Source organism: Psittacula echo (genome assembly GCF_963264785.1).
Source record: "Psittacula echo genome assembly, chromosome: 12".
NCBI classification, from domain to species: domain Eukaryota; kingdom Metazoa; phylum Chordata; class Aves; order Psittaciformes; family Psittacidae; genus Psittacula; species Psittacula echo.
In genome coordinates, this window is record NC_137747.1 from 12,879,623 (window position 1) to 12,906,255 (window position 26,633).

The 26,633-nt window shown below is 46.8% G+C and overlaps 1 protein-coding gene across 1 annotated transcript; it reads right to left on the reverse strand.

The window, feature by feature from the left end:
* Window positions 1-1,131: 1,131 nt before the first annotated feature.
* Window positions 1,132-25,950, reverse strand: CHMP4B (charged multivesicular body protein 4B). The gene is made up of 5 exons (XM_080627582.1): window positions 25,602-25,950; window positions 6,604-6,781; window positions 5,746-5,860; window positions 5,091-5,217; window positions 1,132-1,953 (listed from the first exon to the last, which is right to left on the reverse strand). Exons 1-5 carry the CDS (start codon window positions 25,795-25,797, stop codon window positions 1,886-1,888), a joined length of 684 nt encoding a protein of 227 aa, XP_080483708.1. The 5' UTR covers window positions 25,798-25,950; the 3' UTR covers window positions 1,132-1,885.
* Between the last annotated feature and the right edge of the window lie 683 nt (window positions 25,951-26,633).

Genomic DNA, 26,633 nt, shown 5'->3' on the forward strand with positions numbered 1-26,633 from the left:
GGTACAAAAGCAGATCATTGGTGTGAGTGAAATCCCAGAATCCCAGCCTGGTTTGTGCTGGAAGGGACCTTAAAGCTCATCCAGTTCCAACCCCTGCCACAGGCAGGGACCCCTTCCACTGGAGCAGCTTGCTCCAAGCCCCTGTGTCCAACCTGGCCTTGAACACTGCCAGGGATGGGGCAGCCACAGCTTCTCTGGGCACCCTGTGCCAGCGCCTCAGCACCCTCACAGGGAAGAGCTTCTGCCTAAGAGCTCATCTCAGTCTCCCTCTGGCAGCTTGAAGCCATTTCATTTTACTCCAGGTATTTTAGCTATTCACTGATATAATTCAATGCATCAAGGGATTCAGTGATACTCAAAGCAGAAAGGTCCCCACACACACTAATAAATTGTAGGATTAAGAAACCACCCCATCATTTATTAAAATAATCCAGAACAAACAGGCTGTAAAGAATAAGGTTGCTCCAGCTGCCTAGCTAAAAGGAAAGGGGAATCACAACACACACTCATCACTGCATCAGCCCCTTGCTGTGCAGAACAGGTTCTGCCTTTAGTTAAAGCAGTTGCCTAACTGAGCAGGAAGGAAAGCACAGCCCAGGCACAGCTGGGCTGCCAGTTGGTCCTCCCTCACTTACAGCTTCTGAGCTGCTACAGCAGTAACCTTAAAAGCATTAACGGTGCTTACAGGATTTCTTTTCCTCTCCCAGCTACACCTGAACACTTCCATTAAGACACTTCACTGCACTTGAGATGCTCACACAGAACTGCTAGAATACCAGTGCTTTAAAATACATTTGTTAGAACAGTGCACAACAGACACCATTGCTATGACAAAAAACATAACAGCTGAGGCTCTCAGCTCTATCCTAAACCTGTTGCTTCCACTATCAATTCAGCTTTGACTTCTCCTTAGTGTGGGCATTTGGACATGAGGGACCAGAGCGTTATTACAATAAACCAGCTGAAGCAGCCCTCTGGCAGTGTTGCTCAGCTGTTGTTTTCTACAAGTGTAGCACATATACCCAACTAGCTTTAAACACCATATGTTACTTGTGTAGGAAGAGGCCAAACTGCAGGTTAAGTTACAGCCAGATTAAACACCACAAAAGAACTGACACCAATAGCCCCAGGTGAAAATTAATCGAGATATTTAATACAGTGCAATCCATAGTAGTTTCTTAATTAAAATAATTGTGTGCATGTACCTGAATGGGTTATGAATTATCACAAAAAAGCAATCGACATTGTAGTGCTAGGTAGAAAAATGTACAACTGAAACTGAAACCTTCCCTACTTCCAAGATAGCATCTGCCAATTGCAAAGCCTCCTGACCAATTGAAATGGGAGTAGTGACTAGGTTGCTGCAGTGACAAACACAAGGCTGGCCACACATCAGTCAAGGGATATAAATAGAACTTGCAAAGAACTAAAAACCTAAAGCATTCTTGCACCTAAACACAATAAGAAGCCGATGGTGGCTTACGACTTGTCCTGGTTTGGAAATGCCTTACAAGACTTCTAGACACACTTAAACTGACTTAAAATGACAGAGTGTTCTTTTTTCAGCTGACTTCAATTCAATATGGCCCAAAGTCTGCAGATGAAGATCCAGCAGTGGCAGCAGCACAGTCCAAAAGCTGAATGTTTTGATTTTGCAAAGACCTTTTTATACAGCAATTCAACCGTCTAAACCACAGGCAATTCCCTCTGCTCCTCTCTCTTTCCTTTGTGCAGACCATGCTACGCAGAAAACAGCAATGCAGCTCCCACTGCTTCGGGTTAAAATTAAAGATAAAGACATTTTGCTTATGCTTTCTCCTCAACACAACACATTTGCACCCAGAATAGGTAATCAAAGTCTTTTGCCAGCCGGTTACTGTTGTGGTTACATGGTTCCTGCCCAAGCTTCCAGCTCTTTCATGTCATCATCCTCCTCTTCCTCTTTCTTCTTGGCTGCAAAACATTAAAAGGAAACATGAGTGAGAATCTTGGCAGAACGTGATTCTTTGCAATAGAGAAGCCTCTGTGCCACTGACCAAACCAATCCATGAAGCACCAAACGCCAGCAGAGGATAAAAACCACACAAGAACTGAAGTAAAAGGTGCCTTCCGGAGAAATCAGCACGGGCTGAATTTCCTGATACTACCACTTCAAGTGGAAAACCAGCAGCTTACATGGAGGAACACGGACTGCATGAAGGGTAATATATGTGACCAGTGGTGTCTGTTGCTTTCCATCAGTCTCCAGCAGACCCCAAGCCTTCAGCTTCTGAGCCCCTCTCAGGGGGACACAGTTTCTTACAGAAATTCATCCCGGTTTACAACGTTTCCCCCATAAAAACTTAACTCCTTATTCCATCATGAAGGCTTCAGAGGGCAACAAATGAGACTCTTCATCAGGGACTGCAGTGATAGGACAAGGGGTGATGGGTTCAAACCAAACCGGGGGAAGTTCAGGTTAGATATAAGGAAGAAGTTCTTCCCTGTGAGGGTGCTGAGGCACTGGCACAGGGTGCCCAGAGAAGCTGCGGCTGCCCCATCCTTGGCAGTGTTCAAGGCCAGGTTGGACAGAGCCTTGGGTGACATGGTCTTGTGTGAGGCGCTCCTGCCCATGACAGGGGGTTGGAAGTGGATGATCTTAAGGTCCTTTCCAACCCAAACCACTCTGGGATTCTATGATTCTAGTGTGATTTGGTCTAGCCAGGTATAGAATCTGGAGACCTCCAACTCTCATGACAGTTCAAGCCCCTCAAGGGGCTGAAGAACTAACTATGGGTATGTGCTACTGCCCTCCTCTAGCAGCAGGTTGGATGGGAATGTTGAGCAGCACTGCCTTGCTATCACTTCTGGTCCTTCCAGGGGTGCCAATGCTGCAATTTCTCATAATGGGACAAATTCAGTCTCTGGAGATCAAACCATTAACTGAGCAAAAAGGTTTTAACCCAGAAATAGCTGCAATGGTTTTGCTTCAAAGGAAAAAAAAGGGGTCAAATAATTCCTACTCAAAATGGTTTATGTCATTCCCAATTAAACATCTGTGTAAAAGAGCACTGAGTCAGCTCTAAGGCAAACTCCAGACCTAGCATTTGTCCAAGTTTGGAATTTGGTTTGCTATATTAAGCTCTTCCAGTCTCCCTTAAACAAAACCAGCTTTTCCCTCAATTCTTTCTGACATCAACTCAGCTGACAGGCAACAGCTGAAAGTTTCTCATTCAGACCAATTAAGTCAAAATCCAGACAGCTCCTGAGAGCTGGAAAAGCAGGAAAGCTCACGAGCATTTTCCATTCAGTGACTGAAAAGGAGGTAACAGAGGCAGCTCCGCTGCAGAAGGCACATTACTTCTTTCTAATGCCTTGTTAGGTGAGGTAGCCGCTTTGAAAGTCTGACTTATGATGGGCAAAAGTAAACCTTTAATCCCAGCGTCTATGAAGTCAATTTTAAGTGACAAACAATTGAGGTTAAAAAAACAAAAGCAAAGCCACACCAAATCCCCACCCAGCACCATCCCAGAACCCCAGAGTTTCCCAAATGTCAGCCTTGGAGCAGTTTTATTTAAGTAGGATGCCCTTTAAATACAGTAATGGAATTCTAATTTCCATTCAAAAGCAGCTTAACATAAAGCCTATAAAACACTGAGTTTTATACTCAGCATTTTTACTACAAAAATGCTCATAATTTGTATTATTTTTATTATTTTAGGAAGTGCTCTGTCTACATAAGTCTTATGCTGTACAGTTAAATATGTGCACAATTACAAAGCCTCTTACTAGTGCAGAGTCACCTCTACCTAATATAATGCAAGAATATTACGTATTTGGGTGTACTTGGGTTCAAGTCAGTATGGTTTAATGCCCATACTCAAAGACTCTTTAGAGCACAAAAACCATTTAACCAGCTAGGAAATCAAATGAAAAGGCACATGTTTATTTCATCTATTTCTCCTGCTTTTGGATCTGAAGCTAGATGAAGGCTCAGATTTAAGCTATTTTGATAGAACCTACTCCCCTCTCACCATCACTTGTCAGCAATGCTGCCAACCAAGACACAACAAGGAAAACACTCTATCAATTCTGTCATAAGAGAAGAATATAAAGACACAAGGAGCAAACTTCACAGCATGCCACCTAAAGCAGAACTTTGCTGTTTGGCAGTGTCTGATGTTGCCTAAGTCTTTTTAAGCAATATAATTACAGACACACTGACCAACTGGGACTACCTTCAACCACTGTTGTTTTGGGCTTTTTTTATTTAGGTAAACACATGAATTGGAGCCATAAAGTCTACAACTTATTCATCACACACTAAGGCAGATTCAGCGAAACAGGCTAGTAGAGTGTCATATCCATTAATGCATGCCAGAGGTATTCCAGCTCAGGGATATTTCATGAGGTATTACTTCTAGTGCATAGAAGAGTAGTTCACATTTAACAGCAGCTTTGAACTGCCTGTGTAAATATGAACATTTCCTGCCCATTCCCCATGTAACATCATCACACTAAGATTTCCAAGATATATGTGCTTTTAAGACTGGGATGACCCAAAGTTTGGTACCATCTGGCTTGAGCACATGCAAACCTCAGAGGCACCAACAGCTATCCCCAAAGGGGACTCTGAGCTTAGTTCCAACCAAAAGCTGTGATCAAGTTAAAAACCAAAGCAGCAGCCAGGAAGCATGGTTCAGTGTGGGAATCTGCACCAGCCTGGGACTAATTCCAAGAGCTCATTCACTCTCCATTCCCTTTTTTTCTCCCTTAGGATGTCTGTCAAGATTACCTCCCTGCTGGGCCAGTAGCTACTGGCAGAAGGCTTCCTTTTAATACATCTCCACTCTACACTGAGCATCACCCACGCTGTGGATAAACTGGTAGTGCTAGAAGAGATAATAACTGTTCCTGTGATGGATATTCATTTGCATGGTTCTGAAAGGCAGGTTACCCCCAAGGAGAAACAGCGCTAGATGTATTTGTGATTCATGAAGCAACTTCTCTGCATTGCCTGCAGTTACATCTCTCACGTCTGAGGAGCTGGCAGTTGCAATAAACATACTTTGAAACAATCCAAGATGTTTCTGGTAAAACTCCATCCATACCTGGCTTTGATGGTATTGATATTGAGGGCACATTTGGTAGTGGTACTGTCTCGGGACCACTTATTTCCAGCAGGTTTTTGTCTAGTTCTTCTTGTTCTAGTTCCTCTAGTTCTGCCATAAGTTCATCCTAGGGTTTTAAAGGAGGAAAAAGAAGAAAAAAAAGAAGAAACTTTAAGTCATATTTAATAGCAAGTAGGTTTAGATGGTCGTATTATTAAAGAGAATAGCTTAAATGTACAGGATGAGAGCAAAGTGAGAAGATGAGGAGCCTGAATTCCTGTACATGAGCTCTCGGTGGGTGAGGAAAGCAGTGAAGGGAAGAAGAAATCTAAGTTCATTCACAAATCAGAGCATTCTCAGCAGAAAGTCAGGGCCACAGCTGTTGTATGCACTGTAAGAACAGCCAGTAACAGGTTCTAGGAGAGGACTTATACCCTAGAACTACACCTGGACACATGCAATAGGTAGATCTTAAAAGAAAGATCTCATATGAGTCAGTATCCCTGGGGGTATTTAAAAGACATGTAGAAGTGATGCTTAGGGACATGGTTTAGTGGCCTTGGCAGTGTTGGGTTAACAGTTGGGCTCAATGAGCTTAAGGCTCTTTTCCACCATAAATGATTCTATGATATCGAGAGGCAAATTTCAAGCATACCTCATCAAATTCTTCCCCAAATCCTACTGGCTTCGAGATGGCTGTTGAAATCTCATCTGCCAGCTCTTGCTGTTCTGCAATGTCCTGCATTAATTCATCTACTTTATCAATATCCCTGGAAAAGAAAGGAAAGAGTTCAATAGAATCAGGCACTTTCCCAAGAGATGCTTCAGGCTTTATTTCTTGGGTTCTGCAGAGACACCACACCATGGTGATATTTATGAGGTCCTTTCCCAAAATACATTTTGCACGCAAGTCTGAATGTTATCCCCATCTCAACAAAACTGTGCATGTGCATTTTACTTTGCCCTTGCAGCTTGGCTCACAGCATTTATATACAGAGCCTTCATACGAAGAGGTTTTCTTCTGCACTACCATTATTAATAATAAACTGCTCTGTTCCCTCATCCAGCATTATTACATCTATAATATGCTTCTGGAGCAAGTACAAGATTCCCACAATGCAGTTTACCTTTAATTACTGCTACAAACACAAACTCCACTGCACAGAAAGACATTAAAGTCTTCCCTTGAGGCTTAAAATGCTTGTTGCTACTAGATGGATCTGTAACTGGTGCACCCTCCCATCTGCTTTAGACTACACTTGTGCTAGCTCTCTTTTGGACAAAACCAGCAGCTTTGTGCTGTATAAAACCATAGGAAACTAAGAAATCATGATACTTGCATATTTTGTTCAATATCAAAGTATATCTAGTATTTTAGCTTAAGTTAGAGCATTTTAAAAGAAGATTTAGCTCCTCTAGCTCTACCTTTGGTTATGAAACACTTGGCATTTAGCAGCTCAAACAAACAACAAACTAAAGGTCCTATGGAAAGATGCAAAAGAGAATAACTTACATGTTGTCATGAGCAGCTTTCATAGCTTTAGCAGCAAACCCCATGTTCTTAAGCACTTCAGTGTTCGTGTTGGCATTCTCAAGGGCTTCCCTCTGAAATTCAATTGTTGATAACGTGCCATCTATCTGTGCAAGCTGCTTCTCGTACCTCTTCTTACGTTTCAGGGCCTGAAGAGCAGCTGAACAACAAAGAAAAGGGAAGGATTTGTGAGACTTATGTCCAAAAAGCCATTCACATCTTGTCCCAAATGCCACTCAGCACAGAGGAGTATATTGCACATTCTATTGCTTGTTGTCCACTCTTCTTCCTAGATAAACTAAGTTGCCCAACCCTTGTGTTCACCTCCTGCAACAAAGCTGTTTAAAGGTGGCCAGATGCTTGCTGCCCACCGCCTGTCACATGAAGGAGCATGCCAAGAAACTACTCAAGGATCAATCATAACAAACCACAAACCAGAGGCTACACTACAAAACCCAGCAGGTTCAATAGTCAAGCTGAGCCACCTAAAAACATCCTTGTTCACCATCACTCCAACACATCAGGGCACAGCTGCTGGTGCAGCTCCTGCCAGGTCAGGTTATGGAGCTGCAACAGGTTCCTACAGGAGCAGCTCATTCAAATACAAACCAAGTGTTTCTTCAGCTTTGCTGCTTAATGCTTTGAAATGCACATTTTGTATATATCTAGAAGAATTTCTATAAAAACAAGCTTTGTGCATGTTCCCTATTACTCCAAGGTCCTGTCCACACAGCAGTCTCTACTGATGGACATGAGAAGAGAGATGCCAGCACTGAAAGTAGTTTGAGCCATTTGCTGCTCACAAGCAGTTGTACAATGCAAGCTCTTGCAAGAAGAGCCCACCCACGAGAGCACCAACGCAGGGCTCCACACCCAACAGGGATCCACCACTGCAGGAGGACTGGTCCAACTCGCTGCACAGGTTAAGACTTCTCCAAGCTCAGCTCCACCCCACCCAGACAGGTATGCACTGACAGGTATGCACCCAATGGACGACAACAGCCAACAGCGAGCTCTTCCCAAGACACCCAGACAGGCAACAGGTACAACACTGTTCCCAAAACACTGCCAGTGAACACAAACTGCATCTGCATCTGATCTGCACTGTATGTGGCTAAAAGCTTTGGTAGGAGCTGCAGTGTGTGCAAAACCTACCAAGCCCTGAGCGCTGACAGACCAACACCAAGTATAACATGGAGTAAGACCCAAGTACAGCTTCCCTTCGTGGTGTTTCTACTTCTCCTCTTGATACGAACAGACTCGTTCACTGCATGACAGTCTTGGTCATGTAATCACAATCTTGGTCATGTAATCACAGTATGTTTTGGGTTGGAAGGGACCTTAAAGCTCATCCAGTTCCAACCCCCTGCCACAGGCAGGGACACTTGCCGCGAGAGCAGCTTGCTCCAAGCCCTGTGTACTTCACAACCTCAGTGTGGACACAAGCTCTGTCCTGCCAGCCCTGCTCCCGGTTCCTGAACTCAGCCACATGCACACTTCACTCCTTCAGTGCTCTACATCTCCATGAGACTCCCAGCAGGAAACAGTTAACATGACACAGGATCAGCTCTGCTGAAAATCCATGTTGTGACCTCCCAAAACTCAGTCACATGCACCAGGAATGGTGGCAAAAAAAGGCTTTGGACCTTTCAATCTCTAAGTGACGTTATCTCAGACCTTTGCAGACTTCCTGGAGTGAAGCAGGAAATCCCAAGAGCAGACAGCTTCCCTTATCTCTGCTCCGAGGGGGTAAGTTTGTGACATGATGAGTATGGTCCTGTAATACACATGAAGTAGCTCCTCTCCTAAAGCAGACTGGTCCTGCAGCCACTCTGCACTTTGTCAGATGCCATCAAGAGAAGCTTGACAGTCCTTCAAGATGATGCCCTGGCACCCACAACCCTACACATATCTTCAGTTCTACAACTAGCTGTGAATATGCTCGATTTGATTACTTTAGAATTACACTGATGTATGAGAGAATGAAGAAGTACTTTGTGAAGGCACTGCCGAGGCTGCCAAGGACAGAGTCACACAGGCTGATGCAGCAGAAGCGACTGAAACCACAGAGCACAGGTCACCTTGACTGTTCCAGCAGAACCCGAAGACCCAAATAAGCCCCTTCATTGCCTTTCACTCCAACAACCAGTTAATCTCTCCAGTACTCTGGGTCCAGTCCCACATCCAGCCTCATCTGACAGGAGTGGGAACAGGCCTGGGGTTCTCTGTAACACATGACAGCATTTGCTCTGCGGAATCAAGCACAACACAAACATCATCTGACACGTTCCAGCTTTATGCCAGATCACAAAGTGCTGAGCAACACATTGCTGGTGTATTTAGTCTGGTTAATTCTGTAGTAATGGCTTTATTAAGGATATATAAAGTTTTCTTACTCAAAGATAAAGCTGTTAATGGGTTGTGGTTATGTAGTGACAGATGCTGGGGAAGTGTCAGCAATTAGACATTCTTTATGGAGGATTTTGTGCATCATGGAGAATTACTGGCAAACCCATAGATTTTACAACCATTAGACAAGCCCAAGTAAACTACAATTTATGTACAGCTCCCCACTGCAGCTTTCTCTGAGAACAGCTACAGTTTAGCTGCTTATGTACTTTGAAAACAAGCTGCTCAGACACCAAACACTGCAAGAATCATTGTAAAAGAGCTTGTGATGAGCTCGTATTCAGGACTGTGACCCTATGCCCTCCCTTTCCCACACACACCAGTTCAAGTGTACCAGAATGCACTGCCAGCCTCCACTCTGTGTTAGAAATCCTTTCCTTCATTCATCTATCACTTGTAGATAGAGATCAAGGTTCCTGCTTTTACAAGCACCGTACATAGCCCTCCAGCTTGCGCAGCAGAGCAGGGATCCACTGCAAGCCCTGAAGACAGCACAACTCTCCCACCTGGGTGCAAGCTGCAGCACTGCTCCAGCCCCTGCTCAACCTCCTCTATGAAATGCCTATTTCAGTAGCCTAAATGCAGCAAGGACTGCTCCACAGCCCCAACACTATGCACAGGGCATCGCAGAGAGTTTCTGTGTCTGGGCAGTTTGGAATAAATATTTAGCACAGGTCGATTAACATCAAAGTGATAAATGAGCTTCTGTGCTGAGGAAAATCTTACACAAGGGATTGCCATTTTTTGCAGCTTAAAGCACTAAGGAATGTGGAACAAGGTATTCAGGGCCTCAAATAAGATGATCACAGCTTCCTGCAATTTATTTTCAGCTAGGTTTCCAGCTTAACCAGCTTTTAATGTAAAGTTCTTGTTTATAACTGGAAGGTTTTATTAAGCTTAAAAGTTAACAAAAAAACAAGTTAATTTAGGACACTCACATTCACAGAATCCAGCCTGGTTTGTGTTGGAAGGGACCTTACAGCTCATCCAGCTCCAACCCCTGCCACAGGCAGGGACACCTTCCACTAGAGCAGCTTGCTCCAAGCCCTGTGTCCAACCTGGCCTTGAACACTGCCAGGGATGGGGCAGCCACAGCTTCTCTGGGCACCCTGTGCCAGCGCCTCAGCACCCTCACAGGGAAGAGCTTCTGCCTAAGAGCTCATCTCAGTCTCCCCTCTGGCAGGTTAAAGCCATTCCCCTTGGCCTGTCCCTACAGGCCCTTGTCCCAAGCCCCTCTCCAGGTTTCCTGCAGCCCCTTTAGGCACTGGAGCTGCTCTAAGGTCTCCCCTTCAGGAGCCTTCTCTTCTCCAGGCTGAACCAGCCCAGCTCTCTCAGCCTGGCTCCAGAGCAGAGCTGCTCCAGCCCTCGCAGCATCCTCAAGCATGTTTGTTTAAGACCATTGCAGTTAAGTCAGTTTTCAATCTCTGAGGCCTGACTGCCCAATTTGCAGCTCTTTCTGGATGAGCACCACATCAACACCCCAAGCTCAGAGCTCACAAGGAATTTTTATAGTAAGGGTCCATCTAGAGGCAGCAATGGGAGCCAGGGGCCATTTCCCAGCCAAACACAGGCAAGGGGGAAGAGCCACAGAATCCTGCTTGAAATGCAGGACCAGCACCAGTCAGTGTCAGGAAAGACAACAGACCTGCAGCTGTTCCATATGTTGCCATCATACTTCACATACCTTACAGGATGGGGATACCTGACAGAGGTGTAGATCCAAGGAGGTGACTCTGTTCTTATCTACAGCTACTTTGTCTCTACTCTCCTATTTAAGCACTGATTTCTGAAACTAGTGAGCAGCTGCACCTTTTTTCCTCCAAAGAGTCTATACCAACAGCATAAACCCTACTGAAATCTTAGGTACTACAAGAGAAATAAACCCATTTTAAGTTTTCATTGAAGTCAAAGCTCTCAGTACTTCACCAGATGGGAATGGCATTGGCTCTTTTTCTCCAAAAAACAGAAGTTACCAGAATTTGAAATAAATAGGAACCAGAGACAACAGGCTACAAACACAGTCTCTGGCATCACACACATGCAAGAAATGGATGTGCCTTTCAAGTCCAAGTGCAACACGGCCCATCTCTGCTCTTCATGAGGGCTGCTGTCACATCAGGCAGCCATGGAAGAGGCAACCCTTGGGCTCCACACCCCTAATGATACCTTTACTGCTGCCAAGATAGTAATTACATAGGTAGGCAGCATCATTTAATAGCCAGCTTTAACTGCTGTGGAACCACTTCAGCAGGACCTGTGACCATATATTAAGTTTAAAGCCTTTATTCTCCAGCCTAGTCAGAGTTCAGGTGCAGAGGAACCTGCACATCAGGAACAGGTACAGAGAGGTGACAGGCAGTGTCTGGTCAGCACTCACTGTCCCATGAGCAGCCTTCCCTTGGTGTGAAGGGATGCTCCAGGGAAAGTGCTCAGTGACACCACAAGTTTCTCCTCCCAGAGCATCCTGCCTTTGGCTTGGGATTAACTTACTCTTGAAATTTCATGGAATGGTTTGCGTTTTGGAAGGGAACTTAACGCTCATCCAGCTCCAACCCCTGCCACAGGCAGGGACACCTTCCACTGGAGCAGCTTGCTCCAAGCCCCTGTGTCCAACCTGGCCTTCAACACTGCCAGGGATGGGGCAGCCACAGCTTCTCTGGGCACCCTGGGCCAGCGCCTCAGCACCCTCACAGGGAAGAGCTTCTGCCTAAGAGCTCATCTCAGTCTCCCCTCTGGCAGGTTAAAGCCATTCCCCTTCTCCTGTTCCTACAGGCCCTTGTCCCAAGCCCCTCTCCAGGTTTCCTGTAGCCTCTTTAGGCACTGTTAGAAGATAAATGGAAGACTGTTAGAAGGTCTCTACATGTTATAGCCCTATTACTTATAAGCCCATTAGTATCAGGAGAAGACAGTAGTTGCTGAACCATTTTACAACAACAAACTGACAAATTACTCTCCTAACCTGCTCAACAGCCAGGGATTAGATAACTGATGGGAACAGAGAAAACTGCTGGTAGACTTCAAATTTCCTATTAAAAAGAAGCTTACCATTTAAGATAACCTTCACTTAATGAACCAATGCAGATCGAATGACAGCAGAAAGATCTGCTCATGCCATGGCAATTTGTTTTCCAAGATGATAGCAAGAACCTGCCAGTAATCACTCAGTATTTTACACCACCTTTACAACCTGTACCTTATCACTAACAAGCACAGTGTGTGGTCTAGCTCCTAAGTACAATGTGCATTATGAATTGCATGCACTTAAAATAGCCTCAAAAAAAACCCCAAGCAGATAACACTTAGTTGTATTTTATTTGAATTTTAGTAAAGTTTTCAGCAGAAAGTATGAGGCATTCACTGGGGAAGAGCAGTTATATATGTGATTACAATTAAATTAAAGGTAATACAGTTAACACTACCTGGGTGACTCCTGTCATCCATCAGGAGACAGTGACTACGCTCAAAATGAGCTTCTCCATGTGACACTTTGATATGATCATTGTCTTTATTATCAGCTATGACTGGGATGCTGGAGCCAATTTTTGTTCATAAAGATTTCAGCACAGAGCTTTGACCACTTCAAATGGATTTCAATAATTTATGTCCCCTTTTCCACCGGCAAAGCAATAGAAAATGGCTCAGCGTTAATGACACCAGACTTTAACCTCTGCAGGTCCTTTTCAAACAGAGAATCTCACAAAGGAAACACCAGCTCCCAAAGAGGAGTAAGTCCAGTACAACAGCAGCTGAGTCAAAAGCAGATGGATTTGGACTGACTGACACAACAACCTGAATGAAAGAACACATATTAAAGTACATTTGAAGACCACTTAACAGCCTTTTTAATACACAATATTTTATAATACATAAAAAGCAATTTCTTCCTCTGTTTTGGGGTTTTCTGTTGGTTGGGTTTTGTGAGGGTGTATTTGTCTGACATTGAGGGAGTTTTATTTATTTAGTCTTCAGCTGATGAACTTCAAATGACTATTTGAAATTTCCTATTGATTTGCACTTCTATGATAGATCCCTCCAGAAATTTCAGCAGTTTCACACTTCCTGTTTGTCCAGGGTGAACAACAAGAGCGTTTCATCATTCTGCCTACCAGAGGAACACCCAGCCCTCCGACAGGACTGATAAGCAGGAACTGGTGTTATGGTTTGAGTAGTGCACATTCACAAGTGAAAACAGTGGAGTCATGTAGCCAGGCTCTCCTCCTCTCTCAGCATTGTGTGTAAAGCATGACTGCTCACCCAAATAACTCCACTTTGCTATCAAGAAATGCTATCTGTAAGAATTCCATTTCATGTATCCTGGGCTGCATCAAAAGCAGCGTGACAGCAGGTCAAAGGAAGAGATCCTGCCCCTCTACACTGCTCTCATGAGTGTACTTGCAGCGCTGTGTGCAGTTCTGGTGTCCTCAACACAAGAAGGACATGGAGCTGTTGGAGCAAGTCCAGAGGAGGCCACGAGGATGCTCAGGGGCTGGAGCACCTCCTGTATGAAAACAGGCTGAGAAAGTTGGGGCTGTTCAGCCTGGAGAGGAGAAGCTGCGTGGAGACCTCAGAGCAGCTTCCAGTATCTAAAGGGGGCAACAAGAATGCTGGAGAAGGACTCCTCATCAGGGACCGTAGCAATAGGACAAAGGGTGATGGGTTTGAACAGAAACAGGGGAAGTTCAGGTTAGATACAAGGAAGCAGTTCTTCCCTGTGAGGGTGCTGAGGCGCTGGCCCAGGGTGCCCAGAGAAGCTGTGGCTGCCCCATCCCTGGCAGTGTTGAAGGCCAGGTTGGACACAGGGGCTTGGAGCAAGCTGCTCTAGTGGAAGGTGTCCCTGCCTGTGGCAGGGGTTGGAGCTGGATGAATTTTAAGGTCCCTTCCAACACAAACCAGTCTCTATGATTCTATGTGGTTTTGAAGTATTTCAACCTGTATATAATTATTATTAACATAACCATTATAAATCTTCATATTTTCCTTGCAATATTTACAGCATTTTAAGTGAAATAAGAAAAACCCCCACTGTGATAAGAAGCTGCAAGATAATAAAAATATTTTTACTATATGGTACTGCATTCACAGAGGAAAAATTGACTACGAACATATGTGTGATTTAGTTAAAAATCAGCAGCCCTCCTGCAAGTAAGTACTGCTTCTGTACTTGAGGACAAGTAGTGTTAATGGGCTATTTACACATACAGCAATTCTATTGCATTAATGCTTTAAAATATCACTAGTAGAAATTAATGCTCTTAAATATCACTAGTAGAAACATAGATCTGTAGATACAAACAAGGAAGAACTTCAGACTTCTACATCCTGGCAACTCCAGATTTTGCTGGCAAAAACATGTCTCAACTTGAGAGGACCAGGAGGCCCAGTTACTTCAAAGAACACTGGGGAAAACTGGGAATATAACTGAAGAGTTTCACTGAATTCAAAACCAGACCTGTAACCAAGGTCCATGTGTTTATGAACCCAGAGTTTAACCCCACTGGTTGCTGCCTCTGCAAATATGTGCTGAAAATCATTCATATCTAAAGTAAAAGGCTTCTCAACAAGAAGAAGACACGTGGGCTAGTAACTCCAACTGAGGGGGAATATAACTTTATTTCACATCTAATTCTTACCTTGTCTCTGACAAACGAGAGAAGAAATGGCAGCAGCAGAGACAGCACTGCAGAAGGACACCAGCTGTATTCATATGGGATGAAAAAGTTCCAGAGCAGCCTCACATATTATTATGTACACCAACCACCAGACACACCAAAATGAAGAGTGCAAGATACCTGCAGAGGAGCTCCCCAGATCGGGGGGTCTCCAGCAGAAAGCCCAGACACTAAAGATGATTGAGATGCTCCGCTTCCTGTTGCCTGGCACATTGCACTGTGCATCCATCTGCAATGTGCTCAACAGAAAGAAGCATCATTATTCTTGCTGCTCCTGAAGATACCGCTCCATCTTCCTGGCATTTGCCTCAGCAGCAAATTTAATCACAACCAACATCCTCACTGCCCCTGAACTGGGATAAACAAGAGGCACCAGGAGGTGTAAGAAGTCACTGACTGTCTTGCCTGCAGTGGAGGAGCTCAACCTTAGGCACCAACTCCCATCTCTCATTCTACTGAGAACTAGCAAAGTGCTTACAATGTCTCAAAAAAATTCCTAGGAAGCAAAAAGGCAAATTAAAGCAATTCACAAAATGTCCTCCAGTACTTCAAGCAGCTAAAAAGGTAGATATAAATTCCATTAATCTTACCAAACTTCTTAGAAGAAGATTTCTGTCCTATCTGTACTTAAAACACAAGATTACAACTTCCTCTTGAGCAAAGCAGTGCCGGAACATTTAGTCTATTGTGCAAGAGATTAAACAACAATAATCACTCCTGGTCTAAACAGCTATAAAAATGTGAAGTGGAAAAAGTACACCAGCAATCACAGCTTTGATCCATGCAATACCCACAGCAAACAGTAACCACCACCTCCTTCAGTGACTGCAGCACTGCTCAGTGCTCTGAGCAGCATCAGCTCGATCTTTGCACCAGCAGTTGATGTCGTCTCACATGCCATGGCTGACACGCAAGGCTGGAAGTGTAACGCACTTCCTTGTCACGCTCCCTCATTATGAACTAGTCACACACAGCCATTTTCATGTGGAGCACAGAAAGCATGTTTCCAAAGGTCAGAATCCGTGACTACAGTGATGTTCCTGAAACAGAGTAATATAATGACAGGCCAAGGGGAACGGCTTTAACCTCACAGAGGGGAGACTGAGAGGAGCTCTTAGGCAGAAGCTCCTCCCTGTGAGGGTGCTGAGGCGCTGGCACAGGGTGCCCAGAGAAGCTGTGGCTGCCCCATCCCTGGCAGTGTTCAAGGCCAGGTTGGACACAGGGCTTGGAGCAAGCTGCTCCAGTGGAAGGTGTCCCTGCCTGTGGCAGGGGTTGGAGCTGGATAAGCTTTAAGTTCCCTTCCAAAACAAACCAGGCTGGGATTGCAGAAAACTGCACTCTTCTCACAGGGAAATCCCCAGCCAACCAAATTCCTTATGCTTAACACTATTTTTGCGATTAAGTCACAGAACTCAGAAGATTCTACCCTTAGTGACCCATTTTGAGACCTTTAATTCCTGGGGAATGAAGCCAACGGCTGCCTGGGTTAATCCATCAGGCATTTTCCAGCTTTGGGCAATTACTATTAGAGTGTTGCCAAGTCTAAGAATTTCGTTGAGGCTGTCACAGTATTTAGCACTTCTCTTAACATCTCATCTGGTGAAGTTCTGCCGTTTGGAGATACGAAAACTTATTTTACGTATGCTCAGATTCCAGCACTAACGAAGAAAGGAGAAAAGTCAAAACTACAAACCTCTAGAAACCCAGAAGTTCTAAAGCAAATAAGAGAAACCGTATTTATTTCAATCAAAAAATTCACTTGTACTTGAATCTCCCTCCAGACACGTAACTGGCCACACTGCAGTGCACCTCCTGAGGCCAGAACTGCATTTCCTCGTGGCGATCCTGCTCCCTTCAGTAGTGCCCAGCTCCTGGAGCCAACGGTGCTGCCAGGGAAGCACTTCCCAGAAGAGACTTTCTACCACTGGGTTTCCTCACAGGACATTGCCCGTGCTGAGCCCACCATGGGGATGACATCAACACATGTTATTCAGGGGGGATTGCAGTGACTGTCCACAGTTTGTAGCCAGCCCACAATGAAATTTGCTTTATAACAACTTGATTTCTTTCATAACTAACCAAAATCACTGCAAGTTTCTGAATACCACTGGCTGATGTTGCTGTCACCCTGGCCTTTGTGCTCCTTTTCAGTTCCACTACATCCGAGCCACCTCAGTGCAGTCACCTGGAAGTAAACATGACATCCTTAAACCTGGATAAGCTCCTGCCAAGCCATGAAAAGCACATACAATGTGGATGTTTGGTAACATGTAACACAGCACCACATTAGTGGAAGAGCCAACATAGCTGACGTTATAAAAGAGGGACTCCAAAATGTCAGGTTTTACAGTGAAAGATACTGCAAGCCTTTGAAAGCATAGAGGAACCTGGCAGTAACCCAAATGAGCTCAAGATGCAGTTACACAGCCACCTGAGGAGGTTTGTGCCTGCAGGGTGGTGACCACACTGCCAAGCCTCTTGGATTACCTGGTGTCTAAACCAATTCTTGACCTCAACACATCACAGCTATCGGATGAGGGACTGGGGACAGAGCCCTGTTCATCTTGTATTCTGTTTGGAAGCAATTGCTGGCTGGAGAGTAGCTGCAGTGGAAGGTTATGTCTGGTTATGGCTCCAGATCTGATCTGCAAGGTGCAGCAGCACAGCCCAGGATGGAGCATCAGTTGGACTGACAGCACTTGCTGAGCAGGCTCCCTGACCTGGGGGAGGCAAGGTCTGCAGGAGCATAGGCTGGTGAAGAAGTTCGGAATGAGAAATGCAGCAGTCATGAAAACCTGTTCTGAGCTCAGCCCTCACTTGCTGCACACAAGAATCAGCATGCATGTCTCAGTGTGTGCCAAAGGGATGGCTATTTGGACAACCCCAAACTTCAATCATTTGCTGCCAATCAGGACAAGATTTTCAAGACAACCACTGTCTGTATCATTACCCTATTCTTATATTTGCCCCTATAAAAATGGTTGCTGGCAAGGCTTCACTCCAACAGTGAACCCGGAGGAAGCCACAGCAGACCTTTCCCAGCCGGGCCTCCAAGTGCAAGGACATCATGGGCAGGACTATTACTGCCTTTGCCACAGCCAGGCACCAAGCATCACTAGGGCAACTTGTGCTCTCCCATGTTCCCACCAGCAGGAGCTCACTGTGGCCATTTCACTGCCCTCAGTACTGGCCACAGGGAAGGCTCCTCACCTGCAACCTGAGCACATCCTTGCAAGCAGAGCTGTCTCATCTGCCAACATCTTCAGCAACTGTGATGCTGCTTCTGGTCAAAGACTCCACTGCGATGATTACAGAACTAACCTCCTTATCAAGTGCTGCGGCCTTGGCTTGTCTGAGGGAAAGCAAAGGTTTATCAACATCTGACATGGCCTATTTAGCACCCTTCAACTGTATCCTTTTTGTTTCAGGCACTTTGTGTCCAGTTTACTGGACAACTGGCTGCAAACTTCATGGAAAACATGCAAGTTGCTTGTTTTGCAAAAATCACCCAGTTTTAAGTGCAGTGAGTGAACAACAGGATTTTACTTTAGACCCCCTTCCCACACTCTGTCTTTTGGAGCCTTCCTGGCTGCAGGTCAGGCCACATCCTCCCTGCTCACACCACATCCCATGCAAAGTCTCCGGAACAAGCAGCACACACTGCCTCAAAAACCAGACAGGGCAACGTTAACAACTTTGTTTTTTCCAAAACAGATGGGATTTCACAGGGAGAGCAAAAAGCTCCCAGAATCATCACAGTGGTCTCTTCCCAGCCAGACCCAGTGAGTGCTAACAGAGCATCTCCAGCCTGCTGCTGCCTCCAGCAAGAACAAGCATACAAGAGCAATGCAGAGCATCTCTGCAGGCAGGAGAGGGGGCTACCAGAAAAGCAGGCACAGAGGCCTGTGGACGTGCAGAGCTGCAACACAAGTCTTGCAAACGTGTCCATTCAGTCCAGTAGAACAGGCAACTACAAGAGCTCAGAGGTGGTGATACCCTCCTGTGTAGGTCATTCCTGAATGCCAAACCAAAGAGCAACTGCAAAACAACCAATAATCCTTTTCCTGGACAGCACTGGCTGCAGGCTCCTCCTGGTGTGACACCATCCCTCCCTTCTCTGTGTTCAGTTAATCCCCTGCTCAGCAATGAAGCATGGCCATGGCCTTCCCCATCCCTTCAGGCCTGGAAGCACTGGGATTTGTCAGGTAAGGAGCAGTGACCTCTCTGATTTCCAAGCCCCAATGTAACACCTTTCTTACAGTGACCTGTGTGCCCAGCAGCACTGCAGACTGCACCATGGAGTGTACCTGAGCACCCAGCATCCAGCCATCCCTGACATCCCAGCAGGTCCAGCTGCAATCCTGCTGCTCAGCCCAGATGAAGCCCAAGTTACGAGCACATGGTTCCCATCAAAATCCAGCCAGAACAAGCCAGAAGGAATTGACAGGCCTGAATGATACAAGTGCAAAGCGCAATAACATCCTGGTTGAGATACACACTGCACAGCTCAGCACTAATTCTGCTGGTGAGAAACAACCTAGCAGCTTTCTGCACAAGCCTAAAGGAGTCACAGCAAGTTAACAACACGCATCACCTGCAAATTCCAGCTTTGAACCAGCACTCCTTCAGCAGGATTCAGTATCTGGGCCTGGAGCTTAAATTGATTCTAGAATCCAACATGAGCACATTTGGAGAGAAAAAGGTAACAAAACCAAAGTAGGCAGCTGCAAACGTGCCAGACTTCCCTTCTGACAGTGCTTGATAGAGAACAGGGACAGAGGAAGGATGTACTGCATCAAATTCAGTTCCTAATACATCTGGCAGAAACACAGGGAGTTTTGGTTTTATTTATACCACTCTTTAAAGTTGTTTTAAAAGGTGTTTGAGACTCCCCCCATTCCTGTTCTATACTCCAGCAATCACTCTCCAAAAGCCTTTGTTAAACACAGGTAGGGCAGAATTACAAACTACAAGTTTTGCCTTTTTAAACACCTATTTCAGAGGAATTATTGCACTTTTCCCAAGAGAGGTGGTTAATGCTCAACTCATTCATCTCAGGGGAGATGAAGGACTCAACCAGCACTGCTGTCAGTTCTCTTGCAGAAGTCCTGGTTTATGCTTAAGCACCTGGAACTCAAAGATGTATTTCACATTAGACTATGACTTAAAACACAGCAGAATGAAGTACTAAAAGAAGGGCTGGATAATGTTTGCTGTAGGACTCCTGCTTCCCCTGCATCAGCATCATGGAAACAAAACCAGGTTCATTGTATTTGACTCTGGAAACAGAGATCACTTGTCTTGCCAAATATCAAGCAGGACCTTAAAAGCACTTTTGGAAGCAATCCATTAATGTCTAAGCCCTTCCACTATGGTCATTAAAGTCTCTACCTGTAGCCAGGCCTGAGGCTGCAGTTTTCTGTTCCTTGAATTCCTGCTTGGTGCAATATTCTGAACTACTCAAACTGCTACACAAAACTGCCCACAGCATCATGCAGGAGCTTCTAGTGTTACTGAATAGTCACCTGGGCCCCTGCCTAGGAGATCACACTCACATCACATCCATTTTATCACAAACAGTGCCTCTAAGCTGACCAAGCAGGACAGGCAGGAACTGCCCTCATCCTTCCAGCCACATTCCCGGCTCCCTCCCCTGCCAGCCCCAGTGTTTATGTGATTAAGTGCAGAAAACAACCTTTTCTTTTTTAAAGAGTTTAGTTTTGGCTGGATCAGCAAAGTAATCCACCTCATGCACTGCCTACGCCAGTGCTAACACCAGCACAAGAGGAACAGGCAGGAAAAGGCAGCTTGTGGCAGCCACATCACTCAGCATAAGCCAGTGGTGGTTCCACAGCCACATCACTAAGCATCAGCAGCATGTTACTAACTAGTTAGTTTCTAGTTAACTAACTCAGCTGCTACTGAAAGAGGCAGTTCCAGACACAGCAACAGGCAAATCAGAGCAGCAGACTGATGTGACAGATTAAAAAGAGGCAGGGGGATGGTGAACAGCTCATTTTCCATCAGATCAGCTGAACTGACTTACCTGTGGCAGCCCTGTGATTTATGGTAAGCTGGAGGTGGGCACAAAATCCTGGCTTTTGGCTTCAGCCTACACCCAGCCCTCTTGTTTGTTTGATTTCATGCAGGGTGGAGCATAGGAGTGTTCTCTTTCCAGGAACAGCCTGAATTATACAGGAGTGGGTTTGCATCCATTTTGTGTACCCAGTCACCAGAGCTAAAAAAATGTTCTATTAAATTACAGTGAAAGAGAAACTTTGACACCAGAGCATTAAACCCACTGCCCGACAAAAAACACAGCTGACAGGAGATAATGAAATGTCAGCCTCTTGTTAAGCCTGAGTGTATTTGCTGCATGTTGGCATGATATTAGCTTGTCACCCATTCTGGTCTTTGTGGACAAAAGGTAAAATCTAGTGGCAGGCAGGAACTTAACTGCACTGGTTCACACTGATCTAAAGTCTAGAATGGACTACTTATGAAAATGGCACCACAGGACAGAGTCAGGTTCCTTTCCCTACTGTAATTTTAATATCGAGATATAACTGGAGCTTTGGGTTTCCACTAGAAACAGATTCTGGAATTGTTATTTCCAAAACGAGAAGGAGCCCCCAGTCTGGAGAGGGACTTTTTACAAGGGCCTGTAGGGACAGAACAAGGTGGAATGGCTTTATCCTGACAGAGGGGAGATTAGAACAGAACAGGCAGAAGTTCTTCCCTGTGAGGGTGCTGCAGTGCTGTATGGTTCTGCGATTCTGTAAGTAGGTGGAGATCAAGGAACTAACCTGTAGCTTCTTTGCATGTGCTCCCCTGGCAGCTTGGCTTCGTGTGACCAGGCAATAGCCACAAGGAAAGGAGTAAAACTGGAGCAAGAGAGATTAAGATCAGCTTGAGCTATGCTGAAATCGAATACTGAGCCCCAGAACTTCATAACCCTGGCAAGATCCAGCAGTTTGGTTTGGTTTGTAAAGTTTGAGTGCCTGATAAAGTATGCCTGTGTGATGAACCGCCTCCATATGGACAAACTGGAGCGGAATGAAAGGCTGCAGCAGCAGCACAGCACTCCCAAACCGCTGAGCTCAGAGCTGCCACTTCTTTTGTTAAAGCAACACCTATTTTGAAGCCATTTAAACTCCAGGGGGACACTGGCTGAGCGGTGTTCACACCATCGTGTGCTGCTGCTAAAGGTGTTGAGGAGTCTCTTGAGGAAAAAGGAAGAAAAAGTAAGATAACCACCCAACTGTGTGCTGTTCTCAAAAGAACACCGAATATTTCCATGAGAACATAAACGAAAACACAACATAAGCCCAGCTCTTCCCAGAACAGGGAACATCAACCCGCATCTTCTCAAGAAACCCTTCTAAAGAGATCTGTCAGCCTTCTTCTCAGCAGTTTTTCATCCTATGGATAAAAACCACCATGCACATTAAAGCCATAACCGTGGTCCCCCTAACACGCTGCACAAGCAGCTGAGGGGCCTCACACCAACCTAACACTTGAAGTCTGTTGACCTCTTCCTGCCCTAGGAGCTATTTTGATATTATCATAGAATGGTTTGGCCTGGAAAGGACCCTAAAGCTCATCCAGTCCCAACCCCTGCCACGGGCAGGGACACCTTCCACTGGAGCAGCTTGCTCCAAGCCCCTGTGTCCAACCTGGCCTTCAACACTGCCAGGGATGGGGCAGCCACAGCTTCTCTGGGCACCCTGGGCCAGCGCCTCAGCACCCTCACAGGGAAGAGCTTCTGCCTAAGAGCTCATCTCAGTCTCCCCTCTGGCAGGTTCAAGCCATTCCCCTTGGCCTGTCCCTACAGGCCCTTGTCCAAAGCCCCTCTCCAGGTTTCTTGCAGCCCCTTTAGGCACTGGAGTTGCTCTAAGGTCCCCCTAGAGCCTTTTCTTCTCCAGGCTGAAGCAGCCCAGCTCACTCAGTCTGGCCCCATATTGTGGACTAATGAGAAGGAACCATCAGAGTGAATAAAAAAAGCAAAAGAAGACTGAAATGACTTGAGCTCCCTCAGAAGCCACAGTGGTCACAGACGTGCCACATCTGTGCAGCCAGGAAAGAACAGGAAGACCCAGAAAAAAGGCACTGTTAAATAAATACTAAAAGCCTCTCATGCCAGGAAACAGCACAGACTGAGGAAATCTACACCAGAGAGTTAGGCTTTTAACTTCAGTTTCATGAGGAGTTGGCTGGTTGTACAGCATGGATATCCTAAATGCAGGTTGTGAAAAATATACATATATAGTAAGTTCATCCTTAAGAAAACCCTGCCAGAAGCCTCTAAGTTTCTGTGCTATCCTTAGACTCCAGAAGTGCAGCAGGAATTACTCAATGAGCCTTTAGAGACACGGCTCACTTGGCACCCAAACAATCCCACAGTGTGCTGCGGAGCAGGGAACGTTTCCTCTCCTCACCCCAAGTGTGGCAGAAGCCAGCTTTCCTCTGAGAAAACAGACACAGCATTCCAGGTTTTCCCAGGTAGCTTTCAGGTGAGCTCCCTGCCCCACTGCAGCAGACGCGTGCGTTCTTCTGGCCATTTGAGCATTACACAGACATCACCCACAGTGCACTTCCCTATGGACAGCAGTGATATACAGAAGGAGTAAAATGCTCAAGTCTTGGAGAACTAACAAAGCTTAAGGATTCCTCAGGCTTAAAACTTAAAAACTAATATCTGGTTAGTTGCTTTTGATTGGTTTTACCTAAAATATTTCAACTATATCAAAGTGTTTCCATTAAAAAGACAGACTTGTACATATAAACCAACATATTTTTATTTTCACTTCAATTATTTATGGATTTAAGTGACTCTGCATCAAAATTAGGTAATTCCTGGATTATAAACCAGCCTGAAGCCAGAGATGGAAAAACCCAAACAACTGCATATTAAAAGTGCAGTGTGCTGGAGCTCAGCTGGTGACTGGGATAAGTAAGCAGCCCCTCAGTCTGTGCTGAGGGGACCTCACTCCCCAGCAAGCAGGTATCAGGTGCCTTTAGAGCAGCCCAGTAGTAAAAGGTGGCCGCTTAGTTGCAGGAGTCCTCTAGAAAAACAGACGGCTTGTTTTCCAGCAGAAGCCCATCCCCAGCCCTTCTCCTTTCACAGCTCCTTGATTACTCACCAGGATCTTGTTCTTCTGCAGACCTCAATTAGCCTGACCCAGAATCCTGCCAGTGAATGGGCAGGTTTTGCTCCTTCCTCCACCCCCAAAGAAACTTAATCCTTCCACTGCCCAAAGTGCTCCAGAGCACACAGAAGGGCAGCATGCACAGAAAGGCAGTGAGAGAGACGACATTACAGCAGAGCACAACAAAGACTGCAACAACCAGCAGCAGAAAGAGAAGTTTAGAAGAAGTTCAACAGGACCACTGTTAAGACAGAAGATGCAGAAACTGAAGAAGGGGAAAGGTAGAAAGAGATAGATTTTAGTTCTCCTTTTAAGCTCAGTTCTTCTCCTAGGTTCAAAACTGTACCAGAAACTCCGACTTACTAAAACTGTTGTAATAAATGTGATTTAGAAGTTAACTCGGTCAAGCCTGAAGTCAGGCTTTGCTGAGTCCTTCAGAAGACACCTGGGGTACCAGAAGCGAGGCCTCTGTCACAGTCCCTGCTGCCAAACCCAACCACACTCTTGGGTGCTCAAACACAGCACAAGCAGCAGCCCTGGTGTAACAGACTGTTCTGAAGTGTGAAAGGAGGTGTAAAATACTGACCAAAGGAGTGATATGAAGCAGAAACTTATCAGTAATTACTGTAAATTAACCCCTGCTACTTGGCCAAGAGCTGGAGACACAGCTACACAGCCAGAGCTGGACCTCCTGCTGTCACCCAGCACAGAGAGGGCAACACTGACACAAAGCAAACTCTGCTTTCCTGAAGGCATCACTTTTAACAACCACTGCAGAACAAGGAAGAAGCTCAGCTAAGCACTGAAATATCCAAGATGACAACTCACTTCTTGTCTTCAGGCTGGCAGACCACTAACACACAGACTGGCTTATGTTGGAAGGGACCTTAAAGCTCCTCCAGTTCCAACCTCCTGCCATGGGCAGGGACACCTTCCACTAGAGCAGCTTGCTCCAAGCCCCTGTGTCCAACCTGGCCTTGAACACTGCCAGGGATGGGGCAGCCACAGCTTCTCTGGGCACCCTGTGCCAGCGCCTCAGCACCCTCACAGGGAAGAGCTTCTGCCTAAGAGCTCATCTCAGTCTCCCCTCTGGCAGGTTAAAGCCATTCCCCTTGGCCTGGCCCTACAGGCCCTTGTCCAAAGCCCCTCTCCAGGTTTCCTGCAGCCCCTTTAGGCATATCAAGCACAGCTTGTAAATGCACAGCTAGACTACCCCCAAGGAAGACCAGGTTCCACCAGTAAACACCAGTTTCTAATATCCATTTACAAGCCGCATACAGCTTTAGGGCTCCCTGACAACAATAAAAGCATATTTAACCAAATCCTCAAATTCAGCGGAGTTTTGGTATGGAGTTTTTCTTGTTGGAAGCAAAAACAACACAGTAAAACAAGGCCTGATTCCGCACGGGTGCGCTGCTCTCCCCACTGCTCCTGCACACAGCAGCAACAACCGGCCTCGCTTCGCCTCTCCCTGAAACAAGGCACCGCGAAGCGGAACCCGGACCTCGCTCAGAGGAGCCAGGCACCCTTACGACACGGTTCCAGGCAGCAGTGACGCGGCCCCGCGTTAGTCACCCCCAGACTAGGGCTGCCCTTCCCTTCCCCAGGTTGCGGACGGGCCGCGCTGGGGCGGGGCCAGCCGCAAGCACTGGAGGGGGCTGCGGCCACACAGCGGGGCCTGTGCCCGGCCCCCCCCGGCCCGAGCAGCCGAGCCCAGCCCTGCCACTGCCGGTGGACGGGCCCCACCGCTCACCGCGCTTGTTCTTGGTGCCGTGCTTGCGGGCGGCCGCCAGCTCCTGCTCGATCTTCTTCTCCAGGAACTCCTGCTTCTTGCTGAGCATCTCCTCCGTGTCGCGGAGCCGCTGGATCGCCTCCTGCGGGGACGGGCCTTTCCCGGCGCCCTTCCCGCCGGCGCCCGTCCCGAACAGCTTCCCCAGGAGCCCCGACATGGCTGCACCGCGCCGGGCCGGGCCGCCGAGGCCACTGTGTGAGGCGGGGGCTGCGAGCACGGCCGTGAGCCCCGGTACGCGCTCCCCTCTCTCCGAACCTCCTCACGGACCGGCCGCCGCTCTCCCGCAGGGCTCCGCGACCCCGCCCGCCTCAGCCCGCCCCTCCGCCCCCGCATACAGCTCCCGGCGTGCCCCGCGGCAGCCTCTCCGCGCCGGCGGGTGGTAGCGGCTCGCAGGGGATGCTGGGAGTTGTAGTCGCGGCCCGAGCGCGGCGCGGAGCACGGCGGGAAGGTGCGGTCAGCCCAGGCGGAACCAGGAAGCGGCGTCACGGGGAGCGCTGACGTTAGCGGGAGCAGGCTGTGGCGGTAACGTGTCGCGAGCGACCGAGCTGTCGCGATAGCGCAAGGTAACGGCGCTGAGCTGCCCGTTACCAATATGAACTGCTCAAGCCCAGAGCCGCGGTTGCTTCATTGGTGGGAATTATCCTGATCATTCCCTGGTACCCAGGCTGCTCCCGTCACACCTGTGGGGCAGCACGGACACGTTCCATGCTCTGTGACCACGGTACCGATGCACCGAGCACCCCAGCCATTACTGGATACACGACTGGTGTTTCCTTGTGCTCGGCCCCCGGCACTTGTGTCCGTAACGAACACCCCGGCCAGGCACCGCGTGGGGTGAAAGAGGTTAAATCATAAAGAGATTTGGGGCAGAAACAGCGTTTCCTGCTGGAAATCACTCCAGGAAATGAGGCACTCTGGGGAGCAGGGTTGGACCGGGCAGTGCTCTACAGCACCGAGCGGCAGAGAGGAAAATGAACCCACTGCTCAGGAGGC